Source organism: Seriola aureovittata, chromosome 13 (assembly GCF_021018895.1).
Source record: "Seriola aureovittata isolate HTS-2021-v1 ecotype China chromosome 13, ASM2101889v1, whole genome shotgun sequence".
Lineage (NCBI taxonomy): Eukaryota > Metazoa > Chordata > Actinopteri > Carangiformes > Carangidae > Seriola > Seriola aureovittata.
The window spans coordinates 9,982,392-10,004,724 of NC_079376.1; the positions used below are offsets into that span (position 1 = coordinate 9,982,392).

Below are 22,333 nucleotides of genomic sequence, written 5' to 3' on the forward strand. Positions count from 1 at the left end.
ACCGAGCTTCCTGTGGAACTCACAGATGCATCACTGGGTTGGCTTATCAGAGTCTTAAGGGGACGTCTGGCAGGATGCATACATGGATAGAAGGACAGATGAATATTGTCTAACTGCTCCATTGATCTTAGACCCAGAGTTTGTAATGTCATTATTCCACCGGGTCCCTGAACACTTAATTGTATAAAGCTGTGTCAGGGCGGAGGGGGAGTACCCCCACTGTTTTGCTGTGTTTGGACTATGACACAAATGGATACAAACTCTATGTCTCTAAGGAGGTTTCCTCTAATGGCCCTCCTGGCCCCTCCTAATGCATCAAAGCCAGTACTGTTGCACTCTCTTCTTTCTCTAACAGGCTGGATGCTCCTAAATTTCCTTTTAAGATTTCTGATTTACTACACTCAGAGGAAAAGTGCCTATTTTCTTACACTGGTGTAGAGTCTGTCAGCCAACTGTGCCTGTAGGCCTTAGCTCTCCTGTCTACCTCAGCTCTGCCAAAGCAGCTTCATCTCATCCTCTGGAGCTTTCAGGTGAGCTAAGATGTGAACCTTGATGCACCAAAGATCTGGCCTGAAGTGTGAGTGTTACCAGCGCTTGACAGTGCTTATCCTCAAGCATACCCTTGGCTCATCCTCTATTCTTTAGGCTATAAATGAATGAGCATGTTTTGTGTGTGTGTGTGTGTGTGTGTGTGTGTGTGTGTGTGCGCAGACATACCTTACTTCATTAAAAATATTTCATCCAGTTTTAGACTGGTTTATGTCTGTTTGTGGGAAGCAATGGCGGTACACTCAATAAAATCAATAACACATCACAATGTCCCCTGACTCCCTTTAGTCCTGCCATGACCTTAAAGGATCTTTGACTTGTGTGAGCTGTGTTTGACTGACACAGAGAACAATATTGATGAACCTTTGTTTCTTATTTCTGCAGCCTAAAAAGCTTTAACGGCATGTGTCTGTCATGTAAAGCTTGACGGCTTGAAATGTTCTGGATTTGCCTGTTAGCAGAATCTGAGTCTAAAGGCAATGTTTCTTGCATATTTAATGCCTTGATGAATGGCCTGTTTGGGTTTGATGGACTGTTGGCAGGAAGCTGAGCTGTTGTATAATAACTGACTCGAGTGAAATAAGCTCAGCTAACCTTGTTCAACTCAGCCTGTCAATGGAAAGCACTTGAGTTTAAATGGTATTGGTTTGTGGATACCTAAGGGACCTAAGAGCTGGAACAGATAAACACATTAGTCTACGGCTTCACCTTTGCTGGTGTCAGAGTTGGGCAACATGGTGTGTTGCCAGTATTACACAATCTTATTTGTACAGAGATAGATGTAATGGATGCATTGTAAGTATGAATTCTGGATGTAGCTGATTATCTGTGGATCATTTGTCACGAGTCCAGAAACACGTTTGTCTGCTCTTCTGTCTCTGACATGTATGAATGTATTGCGCACAAGCCAGGGGCTGTATCACTTCAATCTTCCACTGTAAACCTGTGGGACACTCTTATCTCATGTCTGCTAAAGAGATGTCATCATCTCTCTATCGAAGCTGTTGTATACATGTTGGGTATCTGATGTCGATACTATCTAGCATGACTGCACGAGCAAGGGAGTGCCTAAAGGCCATTTACAGTTACAGATCTAATTTAAGGACAGTGCTTGCTTCCTGTATCTATGCTTGTCAATACCAACCTTCAACCTGAATAAGACGTGGAATGTATTCAGAAGGAGAAGGGCCTTCACATTGTAGAGGGGTTTAAACTGTGTGAGGGAGAGAGAGAATAACACTGACAAACCTGTCGCTCTGTGTCTTTGTTATGTATGAAAACAAGTTGTCGCCTTGCACCACTATTCCTGCCGCGTCATTCAGGAGTCACCAAGGAAACGGCATGACCAGCCTCACCCAGCTGTAATGTTTTTATCAGCTGATGGTGGAAAATGACAAAGCCTTGCACTGCATGGCCACGGTTATCACTGACGGCAACAGCTTGGCTCTGACAGCTTATGAAAAACCTTATTAGAAAAAAGTCTCACTGTGCAAACGCAGTGAGAAAGTCCTAACCTATAACTGCGACCTCTCTTAAATCACCTCCATCACTGATGCAGGAGATGAGCCTGAATTTTGCTTTAGGCATCAGCTGACTGTCACAGCTTTGCTGGTTAAAGCCGTGTAAGGAGAAAATATCAGGCACTGAGTGCACATGGAACAGCAAAGGTTTTTTTTTTTTTTTTTCCTTCTAGTGCAAAAGCTCAGTGTTACATTTTGATTACATAACCACAGCATGTCCTTTTTTGTCAGCATTGATCATTAGCATTTTTATTATCAGCAAATCAACACACAAATCCATGTGACTTAAACTTATTTTTCCACTTTCTGTCTTTCTGTTTGTCATTAAACTCAAACTTTACTGAGAAGCTGTTTTGATTTTAATGATATGACTAAATGTAGCACTGCATTTCCAAAATCACATATAGTATAATATTGTTCTGCAACAGATGGAAAAATATTGACCAGCAAAATAAAATGTGAAACAACATAAACAACAGATTTCTGATGGAAAAATAGCCAAGTAATGTTTACAAAACAAAAAATAGGTGGGTGTGTTCAGGTATCAAATATGTGTGCGTGTATATGTGTGTCAAATGTGTTGTTAGCAACAAGTGGATGCAAACTAGGGTACTGAAATCTTTACTCTCTGTTTTTATTCTATTTGTGTAAATACAGCTTTCATTTTAATGGAGGAGATAAAATTTGTAGATGCTATGCATTTACATTATTATTATTTTTTTTTTTTGCATGTAGATTTTTGTTTTAATTTCCTCCTGTGCCTTACTCCCAGTCCTCTGCTCATCCTCCTCTCCTCTCCTTTTCATGCCCTTTCTCTTATTCCTTCTTTCTCATCCTCTCCTCTGCCACCCCGTCCCCTCCCCCTCACAGTCAGGCCTCCATAAACATAGCTGTCTCCTAATGTAAACACCACAGATACTCTGACTAGAAGGGGAGGGATGGAGAGAGTAAAGAGGAGTGATGGGGAGGAGTGGGAAGGATGGACAGTTCAATTTCCTGTATTATTCCAATCAGAGCCCTGCAAACCATGTATTTTTGTTGCAACAATACAACATTTGAAGTCTGGATTTAATGTTTCGTCTCAGCAATTGCTTCTCAGAATATTGCAGTATTAATCCACATGTTTTGAAAGCAATATTTCTGTTTGTGGTATCTGGTGCGCAAAGCAGAGGAAGCGGTCTTGGTCGAGAGCTGCGGCGGTGATGGTGGTGAATGAAAACAACTCAGTTTGACACAATTTATGGATTAATTTAGCTTGTTAAAGCACACACACGCACAAACACACAGAACTAATGTAGTTAATGGATGGTTAAGAACACCCTCCCCTCCGATATGTCCCCAAACCCCCACACATATGCACAACACACACAATCTCTGTATCATCTTTCATGTCCTGCAGAGGTCATAAAACATGGTTTTCCCATTCTATTTCCCCTCCCCTTGTCTTTCAGACTCTTCTTGCGCAGATACACACACACACACACACACACACACACACACACACACACACACACACACACACACACACACACACACACTCCACTAAGGGGCTGTGGGTCCACATTTAATGCACCCAATTACTTAGGCCCCCACTTCTCATGCTGCTGCATTACGTCAGGCTTGGCAGGCTGTATTTTTAGCTGGGAGATGCCATTGGGCCTCTCTCCCTCCGTCTCTGTGGATTGAGTTACCACCTTGTTGCTGAACGAACCCAATGGACGCCTACGTGAGCTGCCTTCATCCAATCACAACACATCGAACCACTGTGTAATGACACAAGCAAGCAGAAGGAAAGACTATGTCCAGTAAGGTTTTGGTCGTGGGCGGTGACAGGAAACAGTGGAGCAGTGGGGCCATTGAGAGTGTGTTGAGGGTAACTGAGACCATCCAAGACGTGCATTCATGCCTTGCCACAGACTGTATGGTGGTCATGCATGCTGAGTATGAAGATGTAGCTATAGAACGTGGTCTGTGGTGAAGACAGGAGTGCCAAATGTTAATGCTAGCTGTTTAGCATTGCTCCCAGACACCAGAAATTACAAGTTTGTAAAAGGAAAAACTGTGAGCAGAGTTATGAAAATACATTCAGGTCTATTTTTTCAATTTTCCTCTCCTTACTCCCTCTCATTATTTCAGCCTTTAATAGCTGCAGTACACATAAGGGAGCAGTTTCTCTGATGGTAGCAGTGAAGTTGTGTTCTGCACAGCTGAGGCATGAGAATGGAGCGATGACAGCTAGACCCCCTGCTGAGAAAGAAACTCACAAGGGGTCTCAGACAGAAAGCTTGGAATGTTTTCACTCAAGTGTTTGCCTGTCGGAGTAAACAGTATAAAACCCAACAGCTTGACAAACAATCCTCACAGTTCAACACAGTCCTAGGCCTTCACAGTGGCATCCGCATTGAGATGCTGGTAGGCATTCTACTTCTCAAACTTTCCTCCCCATCTTAATCACCAGTGTAATCTCTTCCTCATCCCAGTGTGCTTTACAGGAGTCTTGGTTCCTGGTTCAAAGCAGCCAATCTGTTGTTTCACCCAATCACCCGCTAATCCCATTCATTCAGCTTTTAGACGGGATCAGCAGGAGAGTGTCAACAATGCATATGAATGCCCCTACCCTATGTAAAGTTCAGGTCAGGGAAAACAATAGCAGCGCATGGAAATACAAGGCCACTCAAGGTTTAGGTTACCATGGCACCAAGCAGTTTGATTGACATATGGAGGAGATCACCATGGGGTAACATTCAAGATCATTCCCCTGTTTTTTTTTTTTTTTTTAACATGGCTGATCATCTTCCTGTCGGAGTGAGCAGAAGCAATGAGCATCAGTCAGTGTTAGATTATGATGTTAAAACCAAACCACTGCTGTAACTGCTGTTTGCTCAGTATTTATAAGAAATTAATTGTAGTCCATTACGGCTTCAGTATGTCCATTAGTAGCTGTGTCCTCCTTCATGTAATAAATAGATGTAATATGTTGATGCCACATTTAGCTAATGTGCTACCAGCCTTGAATACAAAGTAGATGTGTTTCCTTAATGGGGGACAAAGTGCAGCTCGTGTCTGTTCTTTTTTTTTTTTTTTTTTTTTTTTTTTTTCAGTAATTCCTGAACCTAAAGCACAGATATTTTTCTTTTTATATATGAGTTTCATTTATGAAATTTTACTTTTTCTACAACATACACACATGAAAACAAATACACATAACAGAGTAGAATCAAATAAAACCAGACACCCTGCCAGCTCATAGAGAAAGTGCACATATGGATGTCAGTCCGTACAATGACTGAAACGTCCACAAGTAGATTGCGGGTCAGAAACAGGAACCAGTACCAAGTGAGGACAAGGAAGGTCCAAGGCCAGAGCTCAGAACAGTACGGTACAGCTCGATATGATTAGTTCCCAGGTCAACACCTCTCCTTTCAAGACAGATTTGTAAAAAATGTGAACCTATATGAGTTGGTACATGTAAATAGGACCTACCTAACTACTTGTCGTCTCGCTGACTGGTTTCTTAGCTTTTTGGAAAATTTAACAGTGGGCTATGACAATACAAAGCACCATTTTCTCCTCAGTCAGGCCTTTGATGAAAACACTGACACGGCTATGCAAAGAGTTGAGACAGTTAAGATCGAATGCTTTGATTAAAGGGTGACTGAGCAAACCCACGTCTGTGTCTGGACACTGACTCAGTGAGAGGGGAGAGAGAGACAGAGACAGAGGATAGGCTGGAGAAACGATGAAGGGCTACGTGGGTGGAGGAAATGAGACACCGCTCTGGGAAGTGCCTTCCTGGACTAATGCTAGAGTAATGACATCACTATTCAGGGGGGACATCTGGAAATATAAAACTATAGGCCTGTTCACTCCATGTCAACTATCATACTCTGCTAAAAAGGCGATTATATTTTAAACTTGAACATAACGCAACATACGCACAGCATGTGGTGCATGTAAACAGCGAAGAAGTCTGTTCTCGAGCCAGCTGGCCTGCCATTCATGTTGACTTACTCTAGCTTAACATACTTGGCTATTTTGTGAATGTTTGCCATTAGAGGGATAAATAAATATGACATGGATGAAGAGGAATTCTCATGCTTCACTTTTACCTTTTAGCTTTGAAGTGACTTACAGCTCATATACACAACTTCAGCCCAATGACAATGCTGTTGGTATAGAAACCAGAGCAAGGTGATCTGCAAAACAGCTGCTTTGAGTTCCCTTAAATCCCTGCGGTTTTCACCTTTACCCTTGAAGTCAGACACACACACCATGAGACCACAGGTCCATCCCCATTGTGCTGAGCCCCTGCGGAGCGAAAGCCTGGGAGCTATGTGGGGTTTTGGGTGACTTGTATCTGCTTTAGAGGGATCACAGTGAGATTTTGGAACAAAGAGGGAGGTATGAACCTGATATCCCCACAGTGTCATACAAACAGCCATATCTTTCACACACTCACTTGTCTCCTCCTTCTCACTTTGACTTCACCGCCCCAGTGCAAACCTTTTCTGGACTCCCCCCTTCACCCTAAATGTCACCCCCCGTGCCCTGGAGGGACAAATGTGGTGAGCTTAGGTCGGAATAGTGAGATCGATACAGGCTGAGTGCTGTGGTTACACTTTCCCTTTGTCAACAGTATCTTCACCTTGTTGAGACAAGTGATGCAAATATATAATAATATATAAAACTACATAAGGCTTTGCTGTGTTTTCATTTGCATCTCTGCAGTTCTTTGTAAAACTCATCCCCTCTTCTCTTTTCTTCCCCTCCTTAGATGTGAAAAAGGACTGGTCAGACCATGCTTTGTGGTGGGAGAAGAAGAAGACATGGCTGTTGAAAACCCACTGGACATTGGACAAGTATGGCATCCAAGCTGACGCCAGGCTGCTCTTCACGCCGCAGCACAAGCTCCTGCGCCTCCAGCTGCCCAACATGAAGCATATGAAGGTCAAAGTCAACTTCTCGGACCGCGTCTTCAAGGCAGTTTCCGACATCTGCAAAACTTTCAGTAAGTGGAGCAAAGGACTCATTTACAGGACAGCAGGCAGAGCAGCATTCATATTTTTAGTGGTGATGTGGAAAACAGTCATGAAGTAAATGTGGGATGAGGTGTGACTGATTGGCGATGAGTTACGGGAATAAAACTCCTTTTGTGTGTAGAACGGTGAGTCCAGTCCTACTGAAGTAGCACACCCTGCTCAACCAAAAACTTCCAAATGATATTTTTGGAAAGGTTCTGGAAATGTTCTTCATCAAACTGAGCTAATCATGTCCTTCCTCTCACTTTGTTTTTATCCATGGCAATTTGTCGTGTTTATTAAACACACTCTGAGCTCTGTGTACCAGAGTCACGTCTCCTGACTGGTAGTCCACTGTTAACTCTGGAGTTGTGTCCTTGGAACGTGGGCTCCATCGGTCTTACAGTAATGTTTGGTAAACAGAGATTATCAATCCGTCTCAGGCTTGTAACACAAGCACACACCAAAGTACAGATTCATGTACACGTAAATAACTCATACTCTTGCTCACTGTCTGGCTTACCTACTATCTCTTCTGCTAATAACACTTCCCAATTTAACTGTCCCCCTGGGTGTAAGTAATACCCAAGGGTCTCACACACACACACACACTCACACACTATTGATATTTTCCATGATTGGCACCACACTGTCCTGTCAGAGACATGTCACAGGTCACACACTGGACCCCGGTGACCCTGACCTGCTAACAGCCACTTTTCCTAGGCTCAGATCTCACCACTTGCCCCTGACTCACATTCACTGTCTGCAGGGGGGTTTGCATGTTTGGAGAACCACCATCCATATAAATCCTTCCATCAGGCAGGTACTTTGCACACCTGTTGTGACTTTATCACTGGACTGAGTGCAGCAGACAGGATCATTGGAATCACTACTGTTTTTATTGGCTTCTACAGGTAGCACTCAACCTTGTTTTTAATTTTATCTTGCATTTTATTTTTTTTAAAAGGCTGAGGCATCTTAATGAATGAACAAGAACAAAGAGCAAGTTTTATTGAGGGTAAATATACAAAGAGGTGTTTTTGAAAGCAGTGGCAGGAGACAGGGGAGAAACTGGCCTGTAGCCTTTCCCTCAGCCAGGCCTGGTTCAGGATATGTCTGCTGCTTCTCTAATAAATATATTTCAGCTTTGCAGAAATCAGGACAAATTGCTTTTGGCTGACATAGTAGATGCCATGATGTTGCAAGATGTACGGTGGCTGTAAAGGCCCACTCTGTATGATGTGCTTCTACTGTTGCATTTGAATAGCTTGTAAAAAGCAGAACTTAATGGACAGTGGGGAAGTTCTGAACTGTAACTGAGGGCGTGACAGCTGACTGAGCTGAGTAACAGCTGGTCTGACCTGGAAGCATTTCATTTTTTGTTATCTGGACAACTTTGAGTTTTACAGTTTCCTGTGCACATTTTCTGCTGACTGCCTGTGAGCTGCACAGCACAGAGAATCAGAGGGGACAGGAAGAGACGAGGCCTTATCCAACCGGCCGGCCTTTGCTCCAGACAGCAGAATGGGAGGGGCAGAGATACGGAAAGACAGTTAAGATTTTTTCAATGATGAGCTGCTAAGCATTGGCTCCAGTTCTTGATATCATACTAATTTACTTGGAGTCGTTTTTTGCTCTGGCACGTCTTGTCAGTTGGTCATGCAAGTTATTTCCTGATCCAAAACAAGTTCTGAATTCAGTCCTCCAGTGTAGTATTTGGCTGTTTTTATCCCCACCCACTCCATAGTTTGTTTTCATTATTATGCTGTACATTTTTGAATGATATTATGCTTACAGGAGTGTTATTTTATAACACACAGTATGTTTTTACCTCCCACTTTCTATCTTGTCTGTTTTTCATTCTCTTTAGCCCAACTCAAACTCTGACAGTGAGCGCCCTATACAGGGGCAAAGCATAGAAAATCAACATAACACTCCCAAGTTAAAAAATATAAAACCAATTATCACCGCTGTACTTCTCCCATGTCCATAGCAGCTGTGTCCTGACACAAGCACAGTCCATGTGGGCTGGCTGGGAATGAGGAGGACTCAGCAAAAGGTCGATGTACTGTGATAGATGAAAATCACTCAGTTCCACTCCTGTTTTGACCTCTGATTCCATTTGGCAGCTCTTACATCCTGTGCTGCACTGCTTACTTGATAGCGAAGTCAAAGCATTAGGGATTTTCCACTTTTAGTTGCAGGATAAAATTTTTGAGCCCACGTTTGTGTGCCTTTTTAATGTCTGTAGATCATGTCAGATATGGAGTTTGTTGTGTTGTGGTGCCAGTTTGTATGCTGTAGAAATTCTGTTGGGTTTCAACCAACAATTACTTTCATTAGTATTATATTGATTTTTCTTTTTATGATCATTTAGTCATTAATGATTTTCGGTTATCGAACAGAATCTGGGTCTGGACCCACATCGCGGCCGGCCTATTAGTGACCTCGGCCAATGGCTAACATCACACTGTTTACCAGAAATCAATTCTTCTTTGCTGCTCTATAACGGCAGTTACCAGTGTCTCAGAACAACTTCCTGTTTAGGCTTCTGTTTTAGAGTTGCAAAGAAGATTTGATTTCCAGGAAGACTGCTGTTTTATCTGGGTGTGAAACTATAAAGTTTATCAGTACATTATGTGTTACCAGATCGGTGCATAAACTTGCATGCCCACTAATACCTGATCCAGTATTTTAGGCAGCATCGGAGGCATTTCCTATACTAGTTTCAAAATCGTAAAAACTCCATTTATAGTCTAGGTTCTTCTGGCTTTTGTAAAGAGTAATTTTACCAGTGAATAGTCTTAGTCAGACATGAGCTTGTCTCATCTAGACAACTTAGACTCACTTCCAACACACTAAACACAGGCAGCCACTTCCTCCCTCTAAGAGGAGGCTAGTTTACTCTTCCTGTGAACCAGCTCACAAAATGTACTCTTCACGACTGACTAGCACATGACTGTGGACCTGGGAGCCTGAGGCGGTACAAAATGAGGCTGCTGCTCTTAGCAAACCACCATGTCAGGGTAACAAGTATCAGGCTGCTCCACTTATATGTATGTGTGTGTGTGTGTGTTTTTTTTTAGTAAGCACTTCTTTAATACCATATGTGGGGAAACGAAGACACAATAGTATTGTCTGGAGGCAGCAACAATACTGTAACTTTCGTCAGCACTTCTCTGAAACATTAGAATGAGTCAAATAAATGGAGGTAGACCTTGATGACCAGGCAGGAAAGAAAAGTGACTGAGAGGATTGATGTCAAGCACAGGAGGATGAGTCAGAACTTGACAGTTGAGAAGGCATATTGCAGTTAAGTGTTTGGTCAGGGCGCTTTGTCCTCCGGACACCTTTCTGAATTTGTGAGGGGCTGTTGCTTCATCGTTTTGGTCCAACAGATTTATGGCCCATTCACCGGTGGTCTGCTTGACTGGCCTGCGTTGTCATAACACAGGAGGAGTGCTGTGTGGCCTCAGCCCCAACTCCAAATTAAATGGCATTATTATCCTTTTTGAGTGGCCATTTAGCACCTATTTAGCCTCCTGTCTGATAGATTAAGAAAACACCCTTAGGCAACTCCCAAGCCATTAACATCGATAGGTTTTGTTTGTCCTTGAAGATAAATTCAGTAGCCAGTATCTCTGCAACATAGCACTTAGACGTCTTTGACATAACATCAAAACTGTTCTTTCCTCATATTCTGTTGAAAAGTTTAGTTAATTTTTGATTGTTGTAAACTAAAATACTTAGGTATAGCACCTTTTTGAAGTCAGAGTAAAAAATATGATCTATTTGTGTCTCTCATGCAATTGAATTGAGTTACAGCATCATTTGAGTCGCTTCAGATACCTAAAATCTAACGTCACTGCACTTATCATTCGCTAAATTTTTTAAACATCCAGAGCATGTGGAATCTCTTTTCCTTTGGACTGCGACTGTTGGTGAGTAATCTCTTACCCCTGGTTTAATTAGTCTTCCCTGGAACAAATGCTTTATTTAATGTTCCAGAGTATTGATCAATCCATGAGTACCCCTTCATAACAGTGATTGGAGAATAGGGGAAAACAGAAGGTGAAATCAGTCTTCTTTAATTTTTTTGTCCATGTAGGGTCTCCATCTGTTTGTACTGTAAACTTTAGTGCTATAAAATTAGACTGTGACGGTGTTTGTGATTCTTCTGTGGCTGGCCTTACTCACTGCAGTGAATCATGTGTTCCAAGGAGTAGGTCTTGGAAGCCCAGCTGGCTCTCAGTCAACCCCTCTGGCTCTAGGCCTGGTTACTGCCACAAGTCTGCAGGATAGAAGATTGGGGTCTTATTGTCTAAGGTGTCATTTCTGCTCATGGAACTCAACCAAGCTTTTGTAAGCACTCTAAGCGTCACTCACCCTTCATCCTGACAGTAGCCACAAGTATGCGGTGAGTGTAGGAGCAATCTTTCCCACCAGATCATGATTCTTAAATTATCACTGTAAACATACAATTCAACACTCAACTAAGTATGTCAGCAGAAATGGACTGTAACGCTCGCCTGTCTGAAAAATACTAGTGGAGCGATTTTTTGTATTTTCCTCTTAGCCTGCTTTCGTCCTCTTTATCTCTATGTTTTTGATGGTATTTATAGTGTATCAGCATATCTGCTACACCTCCACTCCCTTGAGGTGATGAAAAAAGCATGTCTGTCAATTTATTTACCTCACCCACCCATTTCCCACGCAGGCATAGCAATTCAGTAAAGGGGTCTAAAATATCGCCTTTACAGGAATTTATGTTTTTATTTTCTCCTCTTATAATGAACCCTAAACCTGTCACAGAAAACAGATTTTTACCACATTACGTAATGGTTTAGAAAAGATTTTGTGACCAAAATCTCTGCCTTTGATTCACACATTTGATCTATAGAGGGTTATAATATTCATCTGTGTTAGTAAGTAACAATGCCACATTTACTATTGTTTATCAGATTGGTATTGTTCAGTAGATGGCTAGTAATTCCCCTATGGATAAATTTCCAGTGATGACAATGAGGATGAACAATTAAAATGACTTCGTAGTAAAATGCCACATGCCTCTGCAATGCCTCACCAAGAGACAGAGTCCTACGTATGTACGCAGTGTAATACTGTGTGTGTTGGCCCTTTTGCACAGCTCAGTGGGGTTAAAGCTCGGCAGCACGCCTGCAACTCACATGGCTGTATAAGGGCACAGGGATTGTGCTCCACCACTGCAGTCGAGCGAGAATAAGGGAGGAGGGGAGGCAGCGAGAGAGAAAGAGAGGGTGAGCTCCCATCTGGTAGTTCTTAAAACTCCTGGAATGCTTTTGCTTTAGTTACACAAACCAAACAAGCTTTCTCACCAAGCCAAGACGTTCTCTCTCCCCTTATACTCGTGCTTTCCCCTGCGCCCTCAGCAACCTCCTCAATCAGTCTGCAACACCTTTCCAATCCCTCGTCTTTAAAAATTATGAGAGACTTATTTCAACAGATATGAGAAAATGAATATTTTTCATAACAGTTCTGCGCAAAACAAAGTGAAAATAATAAAATAAGTCTCTCAAATATGAACTCTCCTTAATTTATATGGAATCCTTGACAAAACCAAATCCAGCTGAGGATCCAGATGTGCTTGCTTCTAGACTAGCTCCATCTATTCTTGTCCTGACATATCCTGGCCGTCTCACCCACTAGATCAGAACCATCCCAAGCCCATCTTAAAAGATCATTGCTGGTGCTGAGTGATGGTTCCCTGGCCTCCAAGCCCAAGGGAAGAACGGAATAGTTGGGAGAGAAGCTGGGGGGGAAGGCTGCTCTGTTTTAGTCATTATACTCAGTGCGGTGTCTTACTGTCTGATTGGGATCTTGCACACAACTCTTCCATTTACACACACACACACACACACACACAGAGTTAGGATGTGCTTGTTTATTTCATTTGTAGTGTCTGAGTATCTACAGGGATTATGTTTTTCTGTTTGTTGCTCACCAACAGCAACTGCATTCTGGTTTCATACGTGTGAGAGGAATAGTCAGCGGAAGGAGGGGAAGAGAGAGATAGAGGTTGTGACAGCTCTGTCTCACTTGGGGATTGGATACAGTTAAAGCAAGATTTGATGGGGTCCCTGGAAAGGGGATTTGCAATTTTCCACTCATCTTGTGTACAGCTGTTTACAGCTCTTCCCCATCTCCTCCGTCCCTTTGCTTTCTCTTACTCCTTCCCCCTTTTTGCGTCTCAACTTTTTTCAGTTTAAGTTGCCTTCGCATCCCGATATTCACTTGCACATTTTTACACATTTTTGTGTCCTGTACAAGAGGTCATGTGATTTATTTGAAGCCTGTAGTTGAACAAAATGCAAATTACAGAATGTTTTTTGTAACTTTTTGACATCGAAAGCTGACCAACTTTGTGTCCTGATTGCCTTGGGTTCGTTGGTAGTCAAGGTTATGTTTATATGATGTCAAGTGAACTCTCTTTCTCTCTCTCCCTCTAGATATCCGCCACCCAGAGGAGCTATCTCTACTGCGTAAGCCCCGTGATCCCAAGAAGAAGAAGAAAAAGTTGGAGGAGGCAGAGGAGGATGATCTTGAGCTCGAGGGTCCACTGTTAACTCCTGGATCAGGTGAGCTGATGGAAAGTAACTCGTATATGGAAATTAAGCACGTGCAGCTTCAAAACACTTGTATTTTCCAGCAGAATTATTCACGTCAGAAAATAGAATGGAAGCACAAAATTTACAGCTAATTTAGGAAATAGTCTAAAGTCTAAAATATGAGACACATGCAAATTCTGCACTTCACGTCTTTAACTGATGAGATGAATGGGTTTTTACAAACCTGAGTCGATGCATTCAGTTTTTTAGGTTCAGGTTGACTTTGAAGTAGCTGCAGTGCTTTGGGTTTCATTTTTTTGTATTTCAGTTTGAAAAGTTATCATCTCATTTCCCTCAAGCAGCAGGTTGAATAACAGGTTCCACTGGCTGTTATGGAGCGTCCTTCATTCTTTTTTGTGTCTGATTGCACTTGTGGTTCAGAAACCACTAAGATAACTCCAGATTGCTGTACCCTGCTTCTAATGACCAAATATGAATGTGTGAGTTTGAGGCCTGCTTGGGATCTACAGGCCTGGTCTCAGTTCCTTGGCAGGGAGGACGAAGAATGGTTCAGATTCCACACATAGTTGGTCACGCTGCCATTTTAAACCCAAACCAGGCTACACGACTGCAGATATACTGGCCCTCCTCCCTCCTTCTGCCAGTGATGGGAGAGTTACAACCATGTGAGCAGGGAGGAGCAGAACAAAACAGGGTATGCCGCTGTCACAGAGTTAGCATTAAGCAAAACTGCTAACACTATGAGACAGGGTGAATGGGAGTCTTTGTGCGGTTTGAGTCTCTTCTGCTCTGGCCTTGAGTCTGTCTGCTTTCTCCTTAGACTCAGCTCAACATGCATATAAACACTCACGTGAGTGGAAAGAGGCCTGAACAATTATTGTGAACTTGATGAACCATCACAATTCCTGGAGTCAAGAAGAACGAATTCTGCTGACATCCAGATTTGGTTTGCTGTATATGCCCATGTAAAGAAATATGAGTAGTAGAAAATTCAGATGCAAATAAAGCAGTACTGTTTATTATAGCTCAGTTTTTATGGACACAGCACATGATACTCACACCCAAAGTTGCATCATTACATTTCAAGGGTGTGCGGCGTTGATGCCTCTGGTGTAGATACATTTTGTTCCCTCTGGGCGACTGTGGTCACATGAATAGGTGGTGCAGAAAAACAGAGTTTCAACAGGAATGTGCAGAATCTGTTTACTGTCACCACTGTCACTGTGTGTCCCAGTAGTGAGTATACACACACACACACACACACACACACACACACACACACACACAGACTTCCTGTCCTCCTCCCTACCAGATCACATGTTACAGTCAGAGGGTGTATTTCATGGCCAAGTTGTAAGGCGTTATTTCGTCCCTTGTGGGGAAGGGCTGGTCTCTCAGCCCAGTTCTTCTGATAGGAATCACAAGGCTCTTCAGAGAGGCAGCGATGCAATCAGAATCACAGACGTCCCCTGTGAAGCCAAACGCTCCTGTATAGTCCACACCACCTTGGGGACAAAGAGAGTAGGGCTCACTGCAGCTCACCACGACTTTAACTACTCTGATCAAAGAAAAATACTTCCACAATTACTTTTGTAATATCTAGAGCTGTAGTGATTAGTTGATTGATCAGTTGATCAACAGAAAATTTATCTGCAAAAACTTTGATGATGAAATTTTTTCAACAATTTTCCAAACGGGTAATGTTTTAAAAAATCATGAGATTCAGCTTCTCAGATGTGAATATTACCAAATGATTAATCAACAAATAATAAATAGATTGATTTGAAAATAATCATTAGTTGCAACCTTAATTATATTTTCTACCATATTTAAAGGAAGGGCTTTTTTGCCTTTGCCTCACCATCTTTTTAATAACTTTACAATTCTGGAAAAACAAATAAATAACTTTCTTAAATTCAATGTAATTATATAGTAGTTGGATGCATACAGTATACTGTATGTGTACTGTACAGTGAGGTGACACTGACCTCAGGCAAATGACATGGGTGGATGGTGAACACTAAGGTCATAAGATGTACATGACCAATTATTTCCACTTAAAGACTGGCAATCCTTTTCCAAAACCTCAATCTCCATCTTTAAATGTAGGAAACTCCCATGTCCCATGTCCGTCTGCACACGCATCCTCTAGATCTGGTCATTTTGGTAGAAAAACCATGTTACTAATCCTCAGTTGTTGTTGTGACTCAGACTGAGAGCCATGATGTTGCCCATGATACCAGTTCTCCGGGTCGGTCTGGGCCCACATCTTGATGTGCCTTTTGTATCTAATTATCTGTCCTGTCAGCATGGAGAATGACATCCCCAGAGAGAGAGAGAACTTTATATTTGTGCTGCACATTATACATGCTGGGCATGGTCACGCTGACCAACGCCTTGCCTGGGTTTTCAATCAGTAGTGCTGTGTTGGATGGCTATGAATGGGTGGATGGAAACGACAGAACCTCACAGTCATGCCAGGGTGATCTCCCTCTGCAAAGAGGGTAAACTGAGTCATCCACTCTGAGGCTAGCGGTTGGCAGTTCCCGTGGAAACGCCACGGATCTCCTCATTCTTGTATTTCTTTATTTTTGTCTTTTCTCCTCTGTTTCCTCCTGTCCTTTTGGAGTTCTCTGTATCTTAAATCTGTCCACTTGATGTTGTTTCCCATTCCGCTTCTTCCCTCCACTCCATTCCTGTCTTTTCTTTCTCTTACTCTTTCTCTTTTCATCCTAGCCTCTGAGGTAATATACATCGGACCTGTCAAAGGTAAGCTTTCCTCTTCCTCTGTCCTTTACTCTTCAGCACTGCTTCCTCACCCTTGCCTCCCCCTTCCTCCCAACCCTCCAGCCCCCACAGCTGGAGTGTTGAGGTCACATTACATCTGTAACCTTTGGGACTAGCAGCCGAGCCACGTGACTGCTCCTCTAGAGGAAGTCAGCTGATTTGAATGGTCACATGATGGTAAAGGCTTTGCCTCTCATTAGAAATTAGCTTGAAGCTCACTTTTTCTTACAGCTACTCCAGGCCTGCTCACCGTGCCTGCTGACTGTTTGGCAGGATAGCTGATCTGTTTTTTTGCTATACATTTTATAGATGTTCAGAAATCAGAACAGTGATATATGATATAATATTGCTTATTGGCCCATAATCCTACATGCACACCACAGTCAATAGCCCACACAGTACCTATGTGTAAAAATTTAATTCACCAGAGACACTTTCATTAATTGTCAACCCTGTCATGGTTTACATCTAGTCTTAACAGCCCATGGTGGTCCAGCTCCTTCCATCTAAGCCTTCTACAAATCCCCAGTGTGGGAGCATTAGGGAGTCAAGTCATGTTAACATTCTTTGTGCCTTTTCGCCTGTATTGGAGAGTCAGTAAACAGGATGGAGGAGGCCTAGTTGTGTTTCTAATGGGCTGCCCGCTTTCAACCTATACATGGTTTCTCTGGATATTTGGGATTCCAGAAGAGAGCTTAGGGAAGATGGGAGTACTCTCCCTGACCTGATGAACTCAGCATTAGGGAAAAACTTTGGAGGAAACCCTGAATAAAACCCTCCCCCACAAGACACGGGTGGCCATACCCTTCACCCTGTTCTCATGACCTCAGTTCGCAAACACAAACATACACGTGCACACTCACAAACACAAACCAAGCCCACTTCCTGGTTTCAGAAGGGATTAAGTGGTTTAGCCAGTGTTGCTTCTTGACCTAGGCCCTACAGAGGGAGAGAGGGAATGGAGGGGTGTGGGGCCAAATATACTCTGCAAGGCCAGCCAACAGGAAATGCAAACAGCTTCACTTTGGTGGCTTGCTTATGTTTGTAGCCAAAAAATCCAAAATTGAAAAACTAATGGGAAAACTAAAGTGTAAATATAGAGATAAATCAGCATTTAAAATATATTTAGGCAGGTTTGAATTAAGTTTTGAATTATGTTTTGGATTTTTATTTCCAAACTTACATGTTTTTGTAATTCATGCATCCTCCCACATCTCTGCGCTCCCCCTCTCCTCTCTGTGGCAAGTTGTGCAGTAGTTTGCTGTGTGCATTGCATTCCTGCAGGTTTTTTGACTGTGAATAAGTGGGTGACCCTGATCATGTAGTGCATCATCTGCATGCTGATCCACATCAATCCCGCCATCAGCAGGAGGACATTGTTGGAGCCACTCATCTGCAAAGTGTGGGCTGGTAGTCACATGGTGTTGTTGACCGCTAGCTGGCCTGGCTAGGCTGCAAGTGTGTGTGCTTTTTGAAAAGTGTTCACCCTTTTTCCCTTGTGGTGTTTTAAGTGATCGATTTGTGAATGTGCACAGATTGAAATTCTCTAAAGCAAAATGTATATAAAAAGGAAAAGACATTGTGTATATCATATCCTTTCTCTCTGGACCTTTTGGGCTACAAGAACTAACTGATGACTTTGTGTTTTCAGGGAGCATCTACTCCAGTCCAGGCTTGTACAGTAAGACTATGACCCCCACCTACGACTCCAGGGATGGCAGCCCGCTGTCGCCAACCTCCGCCTGGTTTGGGGACAGCCCCTTGTCTGAGGGCAATCCCAGCATCCTTGCTGTCAGCCAGCCAATCTCCTCACCAGACATCCTGGTGAAACTCTACAAGCCCCAGTCCCTGCTGGACAAAGCCAAAATCAACCAGGGGTGAGATGAACTTTGCTTAGTGGTTTGGTGGTTTGGTTAAACTGCTTGTAGTCAGAAGTACTGTGGTGGATTGTAGAATATTTTAGAGCTGTGCTATTGATCAAAACAGTTGCCAGAGGCTGCATTTCTTTCGGAGAGAGAATGCTTTAAAAGACATTATATTCTAAATAGCCGCACTCACTGTCTGTACAGGTGGTTGGACTCATCCAGGTCTCTGATGGAGCAGGATGTAAAGGAGAATGAGGTGCTGCTGCTGAGGTTTAAATACCACAGTTTCTTTGATCTCAATCCTAAGGTAAGTCCCGCAGACAAAGCAGTACAACAACAATTACCCTCCAGTCACTTGGGGCAATTGTTGAGACCATGTTGTACCATATGACTCTGGTGACTATTGCTTCACCAGATCTAGTGATGTCCTGTGTGTATCAGACTGTGAGACAGCATTTGTTCATTTTACTGTTTGTTTGTATGCCTCCACAGTATGATGCCATCCGAGTGAACCAGCTCTATGAACAGGCCAAGTGGGCTATCCTGTTGGAGGAAATTGAGTGCACGGAGGAGGAAATGATGATGTTTGCTGCCCTGCAGGTAAGAAAACTCTGCGTGTTTGTGTTTGTGCCTGATCTTAATTTTCCTGTTTCAGCATTGTTTTGTCAGGGTCTGCAACTTGAGGACACACATTTTTCTTTTCATTGGGCAATGGGCACATTTCCTTCTTAACCACAAGCTAATAAATTGGATGGGCTTCCAGCCCAGAGCTGAGACATATGGCTGCCAGTTCTGCTGCAGCATGCATACTAAAAGTTGGCTGTTGTGCATTGTTGCAGAATGAGTTAATGGGGGCATTATCACACAGATTCCCACCGGGCTTCTCAATATGCTTCAATATCTATCAATTCACTTTATTTCTGACTCATAGTCAATGTAAAAAGGGGAGCCATTAGACTTTTAAACAAAAAAATCCGTTATGAATAATTAATTAGAATTAACGTTAAAGACATTAATGGACTGACTTAACTTAGTTAAACAGAGTGAAGTGTCACTTTGATTGTCTGGAAATGAGCCCTAATTTTCATAAATTTTCTTGTTGATATTTGTTACCTGTAAAAAAAACAAACTAACAAAAAACAACACTATATTCTTCCAAATATAAATTTCCTCACTAAAGGGATTTCAAACATGTTCGTGTATAAGGTCAAGGCTGTTAGCTTCATGCGACCTGAGTAACTTCTGCTAACCTTGAGCAACCTTTCTGCAGCCACTCCTACAGAGCTGTTCTGACCTGGACTTTAAAGACACTGGTGGCATCAGATATAAGTTTAAATGAAGATCAGAAGAAAGAGAAAATGGCAAAAGTTGATTTCAAGGGGAATAGTGGAAGTGATATACAGATGTGAGCCCCTTTTGCCCCTTCAGGTTGCCCCCTTCAGTTTGAGGGTGGTGGCCCTGCTATTTCTGACCCTCATAAACTGTGGGTGCCAAGACCTGAGGACGCCACCCTGTCTTCACCCCCAGGGTAATTATAGAGCATCTTGGGCCAAAGGACCCAGTGCTTCAGCCCGGACCACCCACCCCAGCAAGAGACTGTCTCATAGACCTGATCACATTCCTATAAAAGCCCTTTTACACTCTGAGGTGTTAGGTGTGTTTCATCAGGCAGGTTATAATTACGCTTAACTGGTTTCTTGTTACTTTTCCTGAGAGAGATGCCTATCTGAGTCGAGTGTTTAGACTGGCAGCTAGTCTGTCGCTACCTGTCTGTTAGCACTTTGGTAGCTACTACTATGTTTCAGCTGGGTAGTATGAGCTCAGCAATTTTGGCTAAGGTTTCACTGCTGAGAGTGGATAAACAGGGTCTAAATAAAGAGCAATGATTGTCCACTTCCAGTATGTTGCTGGCTTGTGCTAGTATGCTATCACCTGGAAGTTTCTCTTTGGCAGTACATAGACATGAGGTAATCGGGAGTCGAGAACAGCAATTGACCTCATAGTCCTGCTGCCCAGGGGCAAGACTTGGGGCACAGGTTGTACTTTGTATCTCAGCAAATAAACATATGTGCTCAGCCACTCACACAGACACACACACAGACACACAGACACACACACACAGACACACACACACACACACACACATACACAAACAGGAAACAAGCTCATCAGTGTTGCGAATTTGAAAAGACTGCCAGAGTGGAAGTGGCAGAGGAATGGAGTGTCATCGAGAGCCCTTTGTCCCACATTCTGTAACCATAGCTGGCTAAAGCCTCACATATCTCTCTCAAACTCTGCCTCTGTATCTCTCACTCTCCCGACAGCTGGTCATTCATATATTGGTGGGGGGTTGGTGATGGGTTGACATTATAAATACCATTTGTCAACAGGTTGTATTTAGTGTCTGTGACTCACACTAAGAGGAAACCATGGTCAGATTTTCAGTAATGGCACCATCTTAATGAATTGGTGTCTCCATTGTTGCAAGAAGGCACAGTCTCTAACCACATCCCATTGTTCCAGTTGCACATATGTTCCCAGTAAAAACAATTTTATAGGCCATTACAGTTCAGAGACGTGCTGAGAACACATTGTCGAAACCGTTCCACTTATTTCTCTCAGTGAATCATCGTCACCAATCACTTTATTCTCCCCTCATCCTGAAACTAGTCTCCTTGTTTTCAGAGACATTGTTCCATCACTGGTAAACTCAGTGGTGGATATTGGCACCACTTGCCAACATAAATACCAACAAGTCTTAAAGTATTTATATGGTAATTATCACAGACCAGTTCCCTTTTTATAATACCAGGTTATAGGGTTTATGCACCAGTAGCACACAGGAAATCAGCAAAACTGTTGACGAAGGTGTTGAATAGCTAACAATTGCTAGCAAAGTCTATCTCCATCTTTATCTTGTTAAGGCACAGACTTGTTTTTCACCTGGAAGGTGAAATGAGTCTGGTGGACAGAAACATTCTGTAACTGGAAGACTGTAGGTTTTAACAGTACTGAGGATAAGACTTTGAAACCTTTTCCACAGCACCACAGACTTTGCTCCAGCTAGCCTTCGTTCTCAAAAACTTCTGATGTATATACTGTAGATGTGTGTCTAAAAAGGGAGATGCTTAAAAACAATCTTGAATTTCCCTGTATAGGACTGCTTTGTGTGCGGTTTAGGAAGTCTAGAAGGACAATTCATTTGATCAATAATACAGTCACTTGTCCAACATATTTCATCTAATTGCGGACCTGTTGTCATTTACCACACTGGAAAATATAATGAAATGCCTCAAAATAAAACAAATGTAGAATCCCTGATTTAACATAGAAAATTAAGTACTTAAATATTATTAAAAATGGGCCTAACTGGTGCATCTTTTTCTTTTCCTCAGTACCACATCAACAAGCTGTCAATCATGGCCTCAGACAACCACATGAACAACAGTGAGAAGGAGGTGGATGAGGTGGATGCAGCCCTGTCAGACTTGGAGATTACCTTGGAGGGAGGAAAGACGTCCAACACACTGGTATGACAACACTGCCACATCATAACATTCACTGAAGGAAATACCTTGTAGATACTAATTACATCCACTGGGATTGTCCAAGTGTTTCTTTTTTAATTCAATATGTGAATTGGTTTACCCAGTTGTTTGGTCCTTTGTTTCTCTACTGTGTTCTGATGAAGTCTCCATTCATCAGTGGTGTTAAACAGGAGTGGGAACCTATAGACACTGCACATGGACCCAGGGGAGGGGAAATAGCAATGAAATTCACTGGAAGTGCAAACTTTCACACCGTTATTTATGAGTGCTGCATCTAACAAAGAGCTGGGGATGTGAGATATTTTACACTTACACAAACCTCAAAAAAGGCTGAATTTTATACAGTTAAACTGAAAATATATACAGTATCTCTATTGTTACAGCACCCCCACCTTGGAAAGTTAAGTTTATACAGCTTATCAGAGGAAACTGCGCTTT

The 22,333-nt window shown here is 42.6% G+C and overlaps 1 protein-coding gene across 4 annotated transcripts in view; it reads left to right on the plus strand.

Annotated features, from left to right (window-relative positions):
* Nucleotides 1-22,333, plus strand: part of fermt2 (FERM domain containing kindlin 2) — a 44,057-nt gene that overhangs the window by 12,083 nt on the left and 9,641 nt on the right. For 2 of the 4 annotated variants that reach the window (XM_056393067.1, XM_056393068.1), the window contains exons 3-9: nucleotides 6,844-7,077; nucleotides 13,576-13,704; nucleotides 16,432-16,464; nucleotides 18,134-18,359; nucleotides 18,552-18,654; nucleotides 18,840-18,947; nucleotides 21,743-21,877. In XM_056393067.1, the coding sequence (XP_056249042.1) occupies nucleotides 6,844-7,077; nucleotides 13,576-13,704; nucleotides 16,432-16,464; nucleotides 18,134-18,359; nucleotides 18,552-18,654; nucleotides 18,840-18,947; nucleotides 21,743-21,877 (968 nt within the window). The remainder of the gene's footprint in view (nucleotides 1-6,843; nucleotides 7,078-13,575; nucleotides 13,705-16,431; nucleotides 16,465-18,133; nucleotides 18,360-18,551; nucleotides 18,655-18,839; nucleotides 18,948-21,742; nucleotides 21,878-22,333) is intronic. The other 2 variants (XM_056393069.1, XM_056393070.1) reach the window with 1 other exon arrangement.